This window comes from Bos indicus x Bos taurus, chromosome 11 (assembly GCF_003369695.1).
Source record: "Bos indicus x Bos taurus breed Angus x Brahman F1 hybrid chromosome 11, Bos_hybrid_MaternalHap_v2.0, whole genome shotgun sequence".
NCBI lineage: Eukaryota > Metazoa > Chordata > Mammalia > Artiodactyla > Bovidae > Bos > Bos indicus x Bos taurus.
Window position 1 is genome coordinate 101,408,786 of NC_040086.1, and position 14,904 is coordinate 101,423,689.

General features: G+C 54.2%; 1 protein-coding gene across 13 annotated transcripts in view; it reads left to right on the top strand.

The window, feature by feature from the left end:
* Positions 1 to 14,904, top strand: part of NTNG2 (netrin G2) — a 73,658-nt gene that overhangs the window by 49,989 nt on the left and 8,765 nt on the right. For 11 of the 13 annotated variants that reach the window (XR_003513528.1, XM_027556633.1, XM_027556636.1 and 8 more), the window contains 3 exons: positions 7,604 to 7,776; positions 10,823 to 10,849; positions 11,821 to 11,958. Coding sequence is in view for 12 of the 13 variants with exons in the window: in XM_027556633.1 (XP_027412434.1) it covers positions 7,604 to 7,776; positions 10,823 to 10,849; positions 11,821 to 11,958 (338 nt within the window). In the remaining variant the exon portion in view is untranslated. Of the gene's footprint in view, positions 1 to 7,603; positions 7,777 to 10,822; positions 10,850 to 11,820; positions 11,959 to 13,831; positions 14,483 to 14,904 lie in introns of those variants that run through there. The other 2 variants (XM_027556643.1, XM_027556641.1) reach the window with 2 other exon arrangements.

The window sequence follows — 14,904 nt, forward strand, 5'->3', positions numbered from 1 at the left end:
AACTCTTTGTGACCCCATTGACTATACAGACCATGGAGTTCTCCAGGCCAAAACACTGGAGTGGGTAGCCTTTTCCTTCTCCAGGGGATCTTACCAACCCAGGGATCGAACCCAGGTCTCCCACATTGCAGGTGGATTCTTTACCAACTGAGCCACAAAGTAAGCCCCAGAATAACAGAATGGGCAGCCTATCTGTTCTCCAGGGGATCTTCCCGACCCAGGAATTGAACCAGGGTCTCCTGCATTGCAGGTGGATCTTTACCAACTGAACTATCAGTGGAGAATCCCAAAGAAGTCTGCTGCTGCTGCTGCTGCTAAGTCACTTCAGTTGTGTCTGACTCTGTGCAACCCCGTAGACGGCAGCCCACCAGGCTCCCCCATCCCTGGGATCCTCCAGGCAAGAACACTGGAGTGGGTTGCCATTTCCTTCTCCAGTGCATGAAAGTGAAAAGTGAAAGCAAAGCCACTCAGTCATGTCCAACTCGCAGAGACCCCAGGGACCGAAGCCTACCAGGCTCCTCCATCCATGGGATTTTCCAGGCAAGAGCCCTGGAGTGGGGTGCCATTGCCTTCTCTGCAAATAAGTCTAATACTATATAATCCATGGACTTCTCCAGGCCAGAATACTGGAGTGGATAGCCTTTCCTTTCTCCAGGGGATCTTCCCAACCCAGGGATCGAATCCAGGTCTCCTGCATTGCAGGCAGATTCTTTACCAGTTGAGCTATCAGGGGAGCTGTGTAATAAAAACTAAAAAAAAACTATTAAACTGTTCTGCAGTTCATACTCACATCTCTCCAACCATCTCGCGTGGTCCACTTTGGGAGATGACGCTGATCACAACGAACATTGGGACAAAGGAGAGTGTAGCAGGGGCTGATACAGGCAGGATCATGAAAGGCCTGCCTGCAGAAGTGGCATTGGGCCTTGAACTTAAAACTCTCATTAGGTGTTAGCTTTAGGAGAAAGGAGCAGAGCCTGGCAGCGCATCCAGCAGAGGGAACAGCATGTGCAGAGGTCCAGAGGAAAGCAGGATCAGAACCGTGGTGGACAGAGACAGCGAGAGACAGAGAGTTGGAGAGACACAGAGGGACACAGAGAGAGAGCCAGAAAGGTGAAGCCCCACACACATGTGCGCGCACGCACACACACACACACACACACACAGGCAGCATCACCCGAGCTCCCTGCACAAGTCAGGAAGTCTGAGAAGCAGGTCCATTGACTGGGTTCTCTTTCTGTGCCAGTCCTGGTGGGCCTTCCCCCACGCCGTGTGGGCTCCTCCTGGCAGCCCTGCCCAGCACAGAACTGCTCTCCATACTCATTCCGGGACTCAACCAGGGAGGCAGAGAAGCCAAGACACCCTCTGGGAGATGAAGATGGTGGGAGGGGATGACCAGCGTGGGGCGGGGCAGAGCTGGGGTCAGGGAGAAATGTCTGGATTTGGATCCGGAGTGGGCTTTAAACTGCATGACCTTGGACAGGCTTCTCTCCACCTGTACCTCTCACCGCTGCCAGGCCTGTCCAGCTCTCACATTCTGTGACTCTCATCTATTGTAATTGCAATACACTTCTCAGATTCAGCTGCCCTTTAACAAATTTTTAACAAGCCAAGGTCAGTGTGATCACCCAAAGTTAAGATGGCAGTCTTTTCTTTCTGTAGCTGATATCTAAAAATATCTGATCTTCAGGCCAGAGGCATGGTGTACATTCCTGCTTCCACACGGCTGGGGTATTCCTCTCCAGCTAGCTCTGTGGTATGTTAAATAGGAATTCAGATGAAAAAAATGAAAACCTTCCGAGGTCAAATATGTTTTGCCAGCAAACTTCAGTTAGACAACTCAGCAGGTTTGTTTCCTGAAGGACTTGTCAGAGCCTTTGATGTGCTAATGCACACTAGGACTCTGGGTGAAAAAGTGAAAGTGTTAGTCGCTCAGTCGTGTCCAGCTCTTTGTGACCCCATAGACTGTAGCCCTGCAGGCTCCTCTGTCCGTGGGATTTCCCGGGCAAGAATACTGGAGTAGGTAGCCATTTCCTCCAACTGGAGAACTTCCCAACCCAGGGATCAAACCCAGGTCCCTTACGTTGCAGGCAGAACAGCTTCTTTACTGTCTGAGCCACCCGGGAAGCCCTGGGTGGACGGGGCAATCAGGGAGCAGGGTAGGACAGCATTAGGAGAGCATCATATGTGTTGACCAATAAAAGCCAAACACAGAATCTTTCTTTGCCGTGGACCATCTTTGGGTCTAATGTTTCCAGGAAGAAGGGTCCCCGGTGCCAGCTGGGGCCTGCCCAACCCTCTTTGTGCCTTTCCCGGAAGCTAGCATATAGTAGGCCCCAGTACACGTGTGATCGTAGGTTGGAGCTCCAGAGAGACAGGGAACAGACTTTCTCAAGCTCCGTTTATTTCAGCTTTGTGCTGCAGTAAAGCCTGACAGGACCAGGGGGCGAGGAAGATGAAGTTAAAACAGCATAGACTTTAGCGCCAGCTGATGCGTCAGAATTCTAGTCCAGAGAATTCGGCGGACATCTGTGGCCCCGGGAACTGAGAGTCGTGAGCATCACATGGAGCAGTGGCTTCCCAAACAGGACCCTGATAGACCTGCTCCTCCTCCTGAGAGGAAATACCTGTGTGAGCTCAGGAACCAGCCTGGCCTGATTTCAGGTTTTCAAATCTCATCTGTTTTCTGCTTGCTGTAGAGGATGTAGAAAACATGCAAAGTGACAAAGAAGGAAATAGAAATCATTTACAATCCCGTCCCCTCCCTCCCTCGACAACCGCAGGAGTACCGAGATGTGTTGTCCTCGTGTTTCAGGTTTGAGCTTACACACAGTCAGAAGCTGACTGTGGTCTGGTGTGTGTGTGCATGCTAAGTCGCTTCAGTCATGTCCAACTCTTTGTGACCCTGTGGACCATAGCCCACCAGGCTGCTCTGTCCATGGGGTTCTCCAGGCAAGAACACTGGAGTGGGTTGCTATGCCCTCCTCCAGGGGATCTTCCCAACCCAGGGACCATACCCAAACCTCTTAGTCTCCTGCATTGGCAGGTGGATTCTTTACCATTAGTGCCACCTGGGAAGCCCATAGTCTGATAATAATCTGCTTGGACTGCCATAATGGAGTCCCACAGAGTGTGGGGCTTTAACTACAAACATTTATTTATTCTCTCACAATTTTGGAGGTTAGAAGTCCAATATCAAGATGCCAGCAGGGTCAGTTTCTGGTGAGACCCCTCTTTCTGGCTTGCAGATGGTCTACTTATCACTGTGTCCTCACATGATAGAGAGAGCTCTGGGGTCTATTGCTCCTCTTATAAGGGCACTAACCCTATCGATTAGGGCCCCACCCTTCCGACCTCATTTAACTTTAATTCCCCCTCTAAGGACTCTGTCAGACATGACTTGCTCTGTCATGTCTGACTCTTTGCGACCCCATGGACTGTAGCCTACTAGGCTCCTCCATCCATGGGATTTCCCAGGCAAGAATACTGGAATGGGTTGCCATTTCTTTCTCCAGGAGATCTTCCCAACCCAGGGATTGAACCCAGGTCTCCTGCGCTGTAGGCAGATGCTTTTACCGTCTGAGCCACCAGGGAAGTCCAAGGACTCTGTCTCCAAATACAGCTGCATTGAGTGTCAGGGTTTCAACGTATGAATTTGAGAGTGACATGGTTCAGTCCATAGCACTATAATACACACGATTTGCTGCCCTACTTTTTTACAATCCATATTCTAACCCACATTCACCTCTTGGACTCCAGAGCTGGATATCTCTGAGTTCCAGTCCCAGTCAGTTTTGGGCAGCCCTGTGACTCTGGGCCAGATACTTAATCTCTCTGAGCCTCCGTTTGCTCGTCTTCAAAGGGAAGGTGACAGTGATACCAGCTCTGGTAGCCATTCAGAGGCCAAATGAGATGCCCATTGGCACACAGCAAACACTAATTTTGGTTTTTTTCATTTGTATTAGGAACATTTCCCAGGGCTTGAAATAGCCTCTGACAACGAAATGTTTAGTTGCCAAGTCACGTCTGACTCTTTTGTGACCTCATGAACTATAGCCCAACCAGGCTCCTCCGTCCATGGGATTTCCCAGGCAAGAATACTGGAGTGGGTTGCCATTTTCTTCTCCAGGGGATCTTCATGACGCAGGGATCGAACCCAGGTCTCCACATTGCAGGCAGATTCTTTACCGCTGAGCCACCAGGAAATAAATATTTAATGGCTTTATCATACCCCATAGCATGGCTGTATCTAATTTCCATAACCATCCTGCAAGATGATCTAATGTCAGAGAGAAGTTATAAGAAGGAAGGTGGGGACTTGTCTGGGGGTCCAGTGGTTAAGACTCTGAGCTTCCACTGGCAGTGGGGTGTACGAGTTCAATCCCTGGCCCAGGAACTAAGATTCATCATGCTGTGCAGCCCAAAAAAGAAAAAGTTCTTGAACTGAATTAAAATGAAAATGCAACATATCAACAGAAAATTATTAAAATATATATATATTACGAAAGGCAGCTCTGACATTTCTGAAGCCAGCAGGCAGCAGGTTAACTCAGAGCTGCAGGGCTGCTAGAAACCTGGCAAGCAGCTCCCCCCGGTTTGGGATCCTTGCCCTGGAAGGGCAGCCTCACAGCAGTGCTCCAGTCAGATGGAGACAAGGAGGGCAGGAGTGGGTGGGGGCAGTGAGAGCCAGGATGAAGGGTCTGGCAGACAGATTTATGAGGCGAAAAGATGCAGGAAGTTAAATATTCATCATGTGGATAAGCAGAGGCTAAGGGGGCACGCTCCGTCGAGGAGGAGCATCGCTGAGTGGGAGGCGAGGTGTGAAGAGGAGGGGAGTTGTGAGCTGAAGGAGAAATGCTGGGTAAGCTTTTGGGAAACAGTCTTAGAGACGCTGGGAGCCAGCGATGGGGAATGTTGCCCACTCTGGGCATCACTGGTGGGACGCAGGTGCCTCCACCCTCGTCCAGGCCACTGCCCTCTGCTGCCAGCTGGGCACAGCTTCCTCCCTGCCACCCCCCACCCCACCGTGCCCCAGCTCTGATCTCCCAGACAAAGCATCCTCCATGGAGCTGCCACAATGACATATAAAACACAGGCCAGAGCAGGACACCTCTGACCTTCCCCGGGCTTCCAGAACAGATTCCAGCCTCCATGTCAGGTCTGGCCTCCTCCACTCTTTCATCTCATCTCAGGCCTCATTGGTTGAGCTCTTCTTGGCCCAGGGATGTCTTCCCTCATGTTCTTGTCTCCTCCAGAAGGTTCTCCCCTCCTTGCCTGAGTAACTCTTGATGCTCTTGCAGGTCTCAGATTTAAATTGTTCTTCCTGGAAGCCTATCCTGCTCCCCGCTCAGACTGAGACCCCACGATCCCCTCTCCTTTGTAGAACACGTGGGCACTGATGACAACTGACGTTGATGTTATAATTAAAAAGATTGGCATAATTATCATTTTAAGATTGTGTCTCGTGGAGTTTTAGGTTTACAGAAAACTGAGTGGGTTGCACAGAGGGCTCCTAATACCTAGGTTATTCACATCTTGCTTTTCTGTGATGCCTTTGTTACAGTTGATGAACCGATACTGACATGCCATCGTCAGCTCAAGTCCACAGTTGACATTAGGGCTCTATCTTGATGCTGTCTGGGTTCTGTAGGTTTTGACAAATGCATAACGTCATGGGTCCACCATGACAGTGTCATACTGATCACTCCACTGCCCTTAAAATCCCTTGGGCTCCACCTATTAATCAACCCCCTGCCCCAACCCCACCACTGTTCCTTGTGTCCCTGCTGGATGCTGTGCTCCATCAGAATAAGGACCCCATCTGCTTTATCAACCACTGTACTTACCATTCCCAGCTCAGAGTCTGGCACGTAACAGGTGCCCTATAAATATTTTTCTTTGCTTATTTTAATAAAAAGAAAACTCTACCAAACATGTTATTCTGCTTTTTACAAATATTGACAATTTATCTTGGAAATCTTCCCATATCAGAATGTAGAGCACTCTCTCTCTCTCTCTCTCTTTTATTACAGAGGTTTTCCAACATGCATACAAAAATAGAATCTGCTGTAATGAACTGCCACATACCTGTCACCCAACTTCAGCAATTAACTCATAGCCTTTCTCGTTTTGTCTGCATCTCTCCCCATGTTCTCCCTTTCTGTGTTATTCTGAAGTAGATCCCAGCCATCAGATCATTTCATCTGTAAATATTTGTGTGTCTCTAGAGATAAGGACTTTTAAACACACAATCACAATACCATCACTGCAGTTAATAAACATTAATTTAACACTGGGTGTCCCTGGTGGCTCAGACGGTAAAGAATCCACCTGCAATGCAGGAGACCCAGGTTTGATCCCTGGGTCAGGAAGATCCCCTGGAGAGGGGAATGGCTACCCACTCCAGTATTCTTGCCTGGAATTGTCCAGAATTCCATGGACAGAGGAACCTGGTGGGCTACAGTCCATGGTGTTGCAGAGTTGGACACGACTGAGCAACTAACACACACACAATTTAATATCACCAAAGGTAGTCAGTGTTCAAACTGTCTCACAAATACACTTTGTTTATCTGAGTTTAGGGGTTGTTTGAACCAAGGCCCCGATGAGGTCCAGTGCTGCCTTTGGTTGCTTTGCCCTTGAGGTTTTTTTTAATCGGGGTTCCTCCTTCCTCTGTATCAAGTTTTGCACCCCTTGCAATTCATCAGTCCTAGGAGCTATGTCATCACTTCTGGCTTTTGCTACTGCATCCCCCCTGGTGGTGTTTAGTTTGTTTCGCTGTCCTCTGTATTCCCTAATGAATTCCTAGCTGATCCAGAATCTGCTCCAGAGCGTTGATCAGATTCAAGTTCGATTTGTCTTGACGAGACTACTGCAGGGTGGGCTGTATCCTCCCACTGGGAAGTTTTTCTCTGGACGTCTCTGTTGCTGCTCCGTGCCCACAGCCATCCATTCAGTAGGGGATGCTGCATGACGACTTTCTAATTCTATCTTTCCTTCTTCAATCAGCAGCTGGACTGCTTCTATAAAAAGAAACATCCCCTCATCAATTGTTGGTTACCTGGAGGTATGCTTTATATAGGACATGCAAGACAAGTGCTTGATTCTTTCCCTTTATTTACTGGTTTCAAAATGATGAGTTGCCTATAAATATTTGAATGAATGAATGAATAATACATGTATGGATGAATTGACAGGGTTTTGGGAATCAGGGCTTCTTTCTGCTCTCAAGGGCACGGGTGTGGCCACAGCCAAGAGCAGGGATGCCACCTGAGGCCAGGGTCAGGTCCATGCAACCAAGGGCAGGTAACTCTTGCTACCTGTCAACCACCATGGTTGAAAGCCATGGTGATCAAAAGCTGTGTTACTAAAAATACAGCATCTGGGACAACCCCGTGAGAGGCAGGATCCAGGGGCACCTCTTTCTGGAAGGACTCAGAATGGTGCATCAGGGGTACTTGTCCCAAAGGAGAGTCTTGGCAGGTTGGACAGGTGGCCTCAAGGGTCCCTTCCTGGCCACCCTGACACTCTCCCAGCCTTCCAGGGAGCCAGAACAGCCCGTTTACATGCTCACTGATGCCTTGCCCCCTCCATGTCCCCCCAGGTGCAAGTGCAACCTGCACGCCAACCTGTGCTCCGTGCGTGAGGGCAGCCTGCAGTGCGAGTGTGAGCACAACACCACGGGCCCTGACTGCGGCAAGTGCAAGAGGAGCTTCCGCACGCGGTCCTGGCGCGCCGGCTCCTACCTGCCGCTGCCCCATGGCTCTCCCAACGCATGTGCGTACACAGACTGGCCGTTGCACTCGGGCACCCCCACCCCTCCCCACCTCAGACCAGCAAGGCCATGGGCTCCCCCAACCTGCAGCCTCAGGAGCTGCGGATCTCATCCCAAACACGCATGCACACACACTTGCACAAAGGTGTGCACACAAACATGCATGCATAGACACGTGTGTGAACACATGCCCACACTCGCACAAAGATGTGCACACATGAACATGCACACATGCATGCAGACTCACATGCACACACACACAGGTGTGCACATAGATCTGCGTGCATGCACACACACGGGTGTGCACACACAAACATGCACACATGCGCACACACATATGAACACACACAAACATGCACACGTGCGTGCACACATACATTTGTGAGCTCTTGCACAGATACACAAAGGTGTGCACACAAACCACTGACACACATTTGTGAACACATGCAAAAAGGTATGCATACAAACATGCATGCATGCCCTGACATATGTGCACACACATGTGAACACAGGGGCACGCCCTTTTTAACCAAACTCCCAAGTGCCAGGCCTTGTCATCAAGACCCTCTAGCATGCCTGCATCCTGCTGGCAACCTAAGATGAGCTGACTCAGCATCCTTCTCACTGACCTTACCCTTCGTGACCCCCAGGCAGGAGAGAAGGCCCACAGGGTGTCAGGGAGGAGTGGGTGGGGACCCCTCCCTCCAGGCTGACCATTCCTCGTAAATGTCTCAGTGTTTACAGGACATTTACAGGCACTGCATGGCACCAAATGCTACGGGGTCCCCCCTTGAACCTCCGGGTGGCCCCTGGAAGTGGGTCTCCTGGTCCCATTTTACAGAGGGATCCTCCGAGGCCGTGGCCATGCCCTCTACACAGTCCCCTCCTCTCTTGGCTCAGTCTTCGAGTGCCAGAGTCCATCCTCAGGGTGTGACCTCACACACCTGCACCATGAACACACTTCAGGGGTCCCCGTCATCAGCCCCCAGCACAGTCCCTGGGTGTCTCCTTGAAATTGAGTCCCAGGGAGCCCCCAGCTGCTGTGGATAAGGGTCCAAGCTCGTCCATGGTGGGCTCTCCTCAGCCAGTCCCCCAACCCTACCAAGTGACTTGCTGACACTCGGCCAGTGCTTTGTCGAGGAGGCTGCACAGGCACTTTATATACAGCTCTTCCCACCTCTGATAACCTCTCAGATGGTGTTTTCATTATGGTCCCACTCTCCAGATGAGCAAACTGAGGCCCAGCGACCCTCAGGGCCCTCTTAGTTTGGCAGCAAGTTAAGCACCAGCACTGGAGCCAGTTCCCAAGCCAGGCTGGGCTGCTGGGACCACTCGGCCCGCGCCCCTCCTGGGCACACTCTTTGGAGCCCGTCCATCGGCTCCCTGCAACCGAGTGGTGAAAGCTTTATGTAACTTGAGGCTGATCAAAGCTGGAAGCCTCGCGATGAGGCTGTGACAGTATGTCGTGTGTGCGCCAGGGACACTCTCGAGGCCTTTGAAGGGTGACTTACTGGAGTTGCAGCCCCCCCGCGGGCCTTCAAAGGCACAGACAGTGCTCTGGGCTACAGCCCTGCCCCACCCGGAGGACGTCAACCCATCTCTGTTGCCAGAACCAGTTCTTGAGTTGCTGTCACCTCCCTCTGACTCAAAGGCTCACCTCCCTTCAACTGTTCTGCTGCCTCCCACTGAACCCCTCTCTGGGCCCCATTCTCCTCCTAGAAGGATCCGTGAGATCCCCCGGCACCCACAGGCCGATACCATTACCTGCAGGTCATCCTGTGGGGCCCCCGGCGCATCCCCCCAGGCACCCCTCACTGTCCCGCCCCCAGAGTCACCAAGAGAGGCCCACACCCCAGCAACCACCCTGGGGCTCCTCACGCCCCATCTTTTGTCAGGACTGCCTGGAGGGGACGCTGTGGCCCCGGCTCCTTCCTCCTGAGACTGACGACTCCCACCCAGGTCAGACCGTGGCCTCGGGCGCCCGCAGCCCCAGAGCACAGACGCACACAGACAGAAAGGGCCAGGTCAGGGTCAGAGTCAGGCCTCTGCCACTCAGAACTGTGAGGCCTTGGACAAGCCGTCTCTCCCTCTGAGCCTTTGCTCGTTTGTAGAACCAGGACCCTAGAAGCCTGCCCTAGGGCTGTTGTGAACTGTAGCCCGCCAGGCTCCTCTGTCCATGGAATTCTCCAGGCAAATGAATCCTGGAGGGGGTAGCCATTTCCTTCTCCAGGGGATCTTCCCGGCCCAGGAATTGAACTTAGGTCTCCTCCATTGCAGGATGGATTCTTTACAGGGAAACCCAAATTGTAAAGTGAAAGTATTAGTCGCTCAGTTGTGTCCGACTTTTTGCTACCCCACTAGGCTCCTCTGTCCATGGGATTTTCCCAGGCAAGAATCCTGGAGTGGGTTGCCATTCCCTTCTCCAGGGGATCTTCCAGCGATCGAATCTCCTGGATTGCAGGCAGATTCTTTACCATCTGAGCCACCAGGAAGCCCTGAGCACTGAATGGCCAGGGTGGGGCGGCACTCAGCATGGGCCCACATGCAGAAAGCCCTCAGCACGTGACAGCCGCTGTGATCGCCTTCCCGTCTACCCCACAGGCATCCCTGTGTTTCCCAGATGGGCACAGGCACAGCGGCTTCCCCCTGTGGCAGCTTCCATCAGAGCCTCCAGTAAACCAGTCTGTCCCTGTGCCTAGGACCCTCATGTTCTCCGACACCCCATTACCCGCCAGAGGATGACCTCCGGCCTCCTTGCCTTGCACTGGAGGACCTGAGAGTCTAAAGTCAAATGAGAAGGGTGCATGTGAGGCCCCCAGCAGAGGCTTATCAGCAGGTCCCCTGATGGGGTAAGTCACAGCTCCAAGACTCAGTTTCCCCATCTGCACAATGGGCTCAGAGCAGCCCTTCCCTCTCAGGCACCAGTGAGGGTGTAAGTGGAGAATCCGACCCAGTCCCTGCATGGTGAGGTGCCCCAGCCCCCCTGGTTTCCTGTCCCCAGCCCTGCCACCCCCTCCTTACTCTTCTGTGACCCCCCTCTTTCCGCAGGTGCCGCCGCAGGCTCCGCCGTCGGCAGTAAGTACACGCCAGGGCCACCCGTCTGGGGAAGGTGCCTGGGGCCGTCAGTGCACGAGCCTCTCTGCACGTCCTGGAAAAAACAGGAGAGGAAAGACGGGACTTTCCTGTCCTCCCCTCCCCAGGTCCACCCCCTCCTCTGATCCATTTGCTTCTTTCCCCTCCTTCCCTCCTTCCTGTCTCACAAGCCCTTCCCTCCAGCTTCTTGACTGGTGCTGCTTTGGAAAGATCCCCTTGTCCCACTCCCGCTGGGAACCCCCCACTTCTTCCACTCCTGCCAGCCAAGAATGGGGGTCACCTTCCTTGACTGGTGGCAGAAGCCACCCCAGTCTGATCACGGGGTTTGGCCTCCCTCTGCACAGCCCACAACTATCACCATGGCAGCTGCTCACCCGTGGGGAGTCTGGGTGAGATGAACCAGGATCTCGGCTGCAGGGAGGCTAGGGGAGGTGACCCAGACCCCCATGTGTCCAGCTCAGCTCAGGCCCTGAGCAGCCAGACTGTCTGAAGGAGGGTCTGGGCATCCCAGGAATTCAACAGGGAAGGTGAGGGAGGGTGGGAGGGGGTGACCAACCGACTATCGTTAAGTCATCATCAAACATGCACAGTGCCGGGCATCAGCTAAGCAGGATCCTCGTACTATCGCATTCTGTCCTTGCAGCCAGCACCCCCAGGTGGGTATTGCCATCTGCTCTCAGATTCAGCAGGAGAGAACTTGCCAGAGTCAAACAGCCAGCCAGCGGCAGACCCCAAATCTCAGGCTTCCAGGGGTGCCACCCCACCCCCTGCTATGGCTCTTTTGGGCCAAACTCAACCCCTGTGGGATGCCAATGGGCAGAGAGGGGCCAGAGGAAGCTGGATTCGGAGGTGACGCTGGGCCCCTCGGCGGGATAGTAAGCTGTTTGTCTGCACTGGTACCCCGCCACTGACCCCCACCTGCACCCTTTCTTGCTTTTCTCATCTCTCACCAGGCATCAGCAGGTCCCGGAAAGAGCCCGTCCCCAAAGCCCCTGTGGCCACTGCGGCCATTAGGAGGGACCCCGCTATTCCTACCCCCCCAACATCCACTGCCTGGGCCCCCAGGGCTCCCAGCACCCTACAGCCCACAGGTGGGTGCCCAGCTGCCCTGCCCTTCCCCACTCCTTGCCCCAAGTCCCTGCCCCTCTCTGCGATGTGGGGGTATCAGCTCTGGGGAGGGCAGGGGCTTGGCTTTTAGAGCAGAGGATGCTGGACCCAGAGTCGCGGGAGCGTGATGCCTGGAGACCTCCAGGCAGTCCGGACTTCCTGTCGCTGGGGTCCAGCCAGGGCGCCCAAGGGCTTGTGGCAAGCCCCTGGACCCCCCTCCCTAGGCACTGCTCAGTGTCGCCCAAAGAGCCCAGGGAGCCAGCTCAGGCCCCGCCCCCACAGCCATGCCAGCCCCCGGCCCTGCCCCTGCCCCCAGCGGCTGACCCCTAGGAGATGGACAGGGCAGGGTTAGCTGAGCAAACAGACTCCTCAGATCAGCAGGGCAGAGGAGATTGCCGCCTTGAGCTGCACAGCCTCTGAGCTGGGCTTTTAGACTGTGGACTGCTGGGCCTTTGGGGGCGCAGAGTGCAGGGGCAGGGCCAAGCCAGGGGTGTGTGGCAGGCTTGGGCTGCTGGGGTGGCCCTCTGGTCTCCCCGGGGGAGTCCTGCCAGATCCTGCCTTCCGGGAGTGCCAGGACTTGACTCGTCCTCCCCCAAGGGTGACAGGGAGATGTGGCCAAGGTCCCTGGTTCCGCCATCTGGGGCGGGGTGCCCCGACTGTGCGCCCCCACCCTGTCCCACCCCCTCTGCAGTGAGGAGCTGGCAAGGTGGGGGTCTCCTTACTCTTGGGGCAGTGCCATGACCCTTCCTCTCTCTCATGCTCACGGACCCAGAAACCCCTCTGTCAGCGGGAAGGGGTCCCTGACTCTCTGGCCTCAGCTTATTGTGGGGGATGGGGCTCAGCCCTCTCCTAGCTGCAGGAAAGAGCCCGCGCCCAGCTCCTCCACGGGACCAGAGGCTGACACCACATGTCTTTTCTTTCTGTCCCCCTCCTTTCTCCATGGGAGGCATTTGCCTGGGTGGGGTGGGGGAAGGGGCCCGCTGGGAGATCCGAGGATTTCAGGCTGGCCTCCTGGCCCAGGAATCTCTCTGGGTGGAGGACACGGGTCACTGGGAGTCCGGGCTCCAGACGTAAGTTGGGCCAGCCTCCTGAGACTCCGCACTTTTTTTTGTTGTTGAGTCTGTGATGGGCAGACCGGACCAAAAATAGTCGTGGTGGGTGCCATGTCTGCCTGCAGGCGGTGATCTATCTGGGTGGGAGGCCAGACAGACACACGCGCGCGTGCACACACACACACACACATCGAGGAACCTGGCCTCCATTTTTGGAGCTGCTTCTGATGGGGGACATGGGGTGCCAACTGCAAAGCTGGGAATTAAGGAGAGTGTCAGAGTCAGGGCTGTGAGCCTGGGTGAGGGAAGGTATGAATTGTGAGGGTCCCCAGGACTCTGATGGTAAGAAGGAGGCACCCCTCCCTCCAGGCTGGACTATCAGACATCCAGAATGGTCAGGGTCCTCTTTGCCTCTTGAGCCCAGGGCCAGGCTGGAAGCTCAGTCCCTAGCGGCCCAGGTCTTAGGGGTCATCAGTCCTCTTTAGCACCTGAAGCCCATGCCTGGGTCCCCATGATGCTCCCCAACCCCCCACCACTGATAACACATTCACTGTGGGGGGTGGAGACCGGGTGCCTCCTGGGCCAGGAGCTTGTGGTGGATTCCTGGTTCACAGTCCCGAGAAATGGGGACTGAGATTTTCCTAGTCTCCCCAGGTTAAGGCTTAGGAAGCAGCAGCTGGGTTTTTACAGTATGTAAATAATCCTTCAATAAAGCTGTTTTAAAAAGAAAGAGTAGTTGCTCAAGGAAATAAGACAGGTCCTGACCTTGGGGCTCACTGACTTCTGATGCTTCCTGCCCACTCAGCTGCCCAAAGCCACCGTCCTGAGACCTTGGGGAGCTGTGAGGTGGTGCTGCCTTTAAGGCCAAGTTTGCACGACTCCCCAGTTTTGAAGGAACAGACGGGCATCCATCTGGCCTTGGCAAGCAACACGAGTCACTCTGAGAAGGCTCTTCCAGAACACCTGAGCGCATCCCTGGAAAGTCCAGTCTTTCCCACCCCCAGGCCACCAGAAAGGTCCTGATTCTCTCCAGGTGCCTCCCAACAGGTGCTTCGGGCTCTTTGGCCCGAGTCCAGCTGGGCCTGTGGACCGCTGGCCCACGTGTCTCTCCCTGCTGCCCATGTCAAGCTGTCCTGAGGGTGAGGGCTGCCAGCAGAGAGGCTGTTCAAGACCACTAACCCTGTCCCCAGCGTGGCTGCGGGGGATGGCGGGAGCGAGACTGCAAAGCACCATGCCTTCAGGGCGGGTTTATCGCAGCCCTAATTAAGCCCTTGCCAATTTGAGTCCCGAGGCCTCTTCTCATTGAACATCCCATAAATGTCAATTTCACATCCAGAGGCTCCCGGCTCCCAGCTGGAACATCCCCCGCACTTTTTAGCTGGTAGATTTTCTTTCTCTTTCTCCACCAACTGGCATCATGCGTAATCCCTTTAAGAAGCGGAAAATATCCGATTTCTCCCCTTGTCCCTCTGGGTTTGTCCTTTGAAATTCGGCACAGAGTGATTCTTCCATTTCTCGTCTTGCCAGCCCTGCCCACATCGCCTACTGTGGGTCCAGATAGTCCTGGAGACAGGCAGTGTGGCACTTGGGGGCTAACTCATATTGGGGTCCCTGGTGAAGATGGGCCCAATCTAGGGCTCAGGGAGGATGCTCTGGTGGCCGGATCGGGGTTGGACTGGAAGCCTTCAAGGACCCTCTGGGCATGTTTGGTGTCTTGGCCAGAACACACACACTCCCTTTACAGCCATCGGCCAGAGACCTCAGTGCAGAGAGGTCTGGGCCCCAATTCCGGACTCTGTCTAACTCCAGCCTTCATTCAGAACAGAGGCCACGCAGGGAGGGAGCTCCAAGAATGAGGAGTCCCTCTGAAGAAAGGGC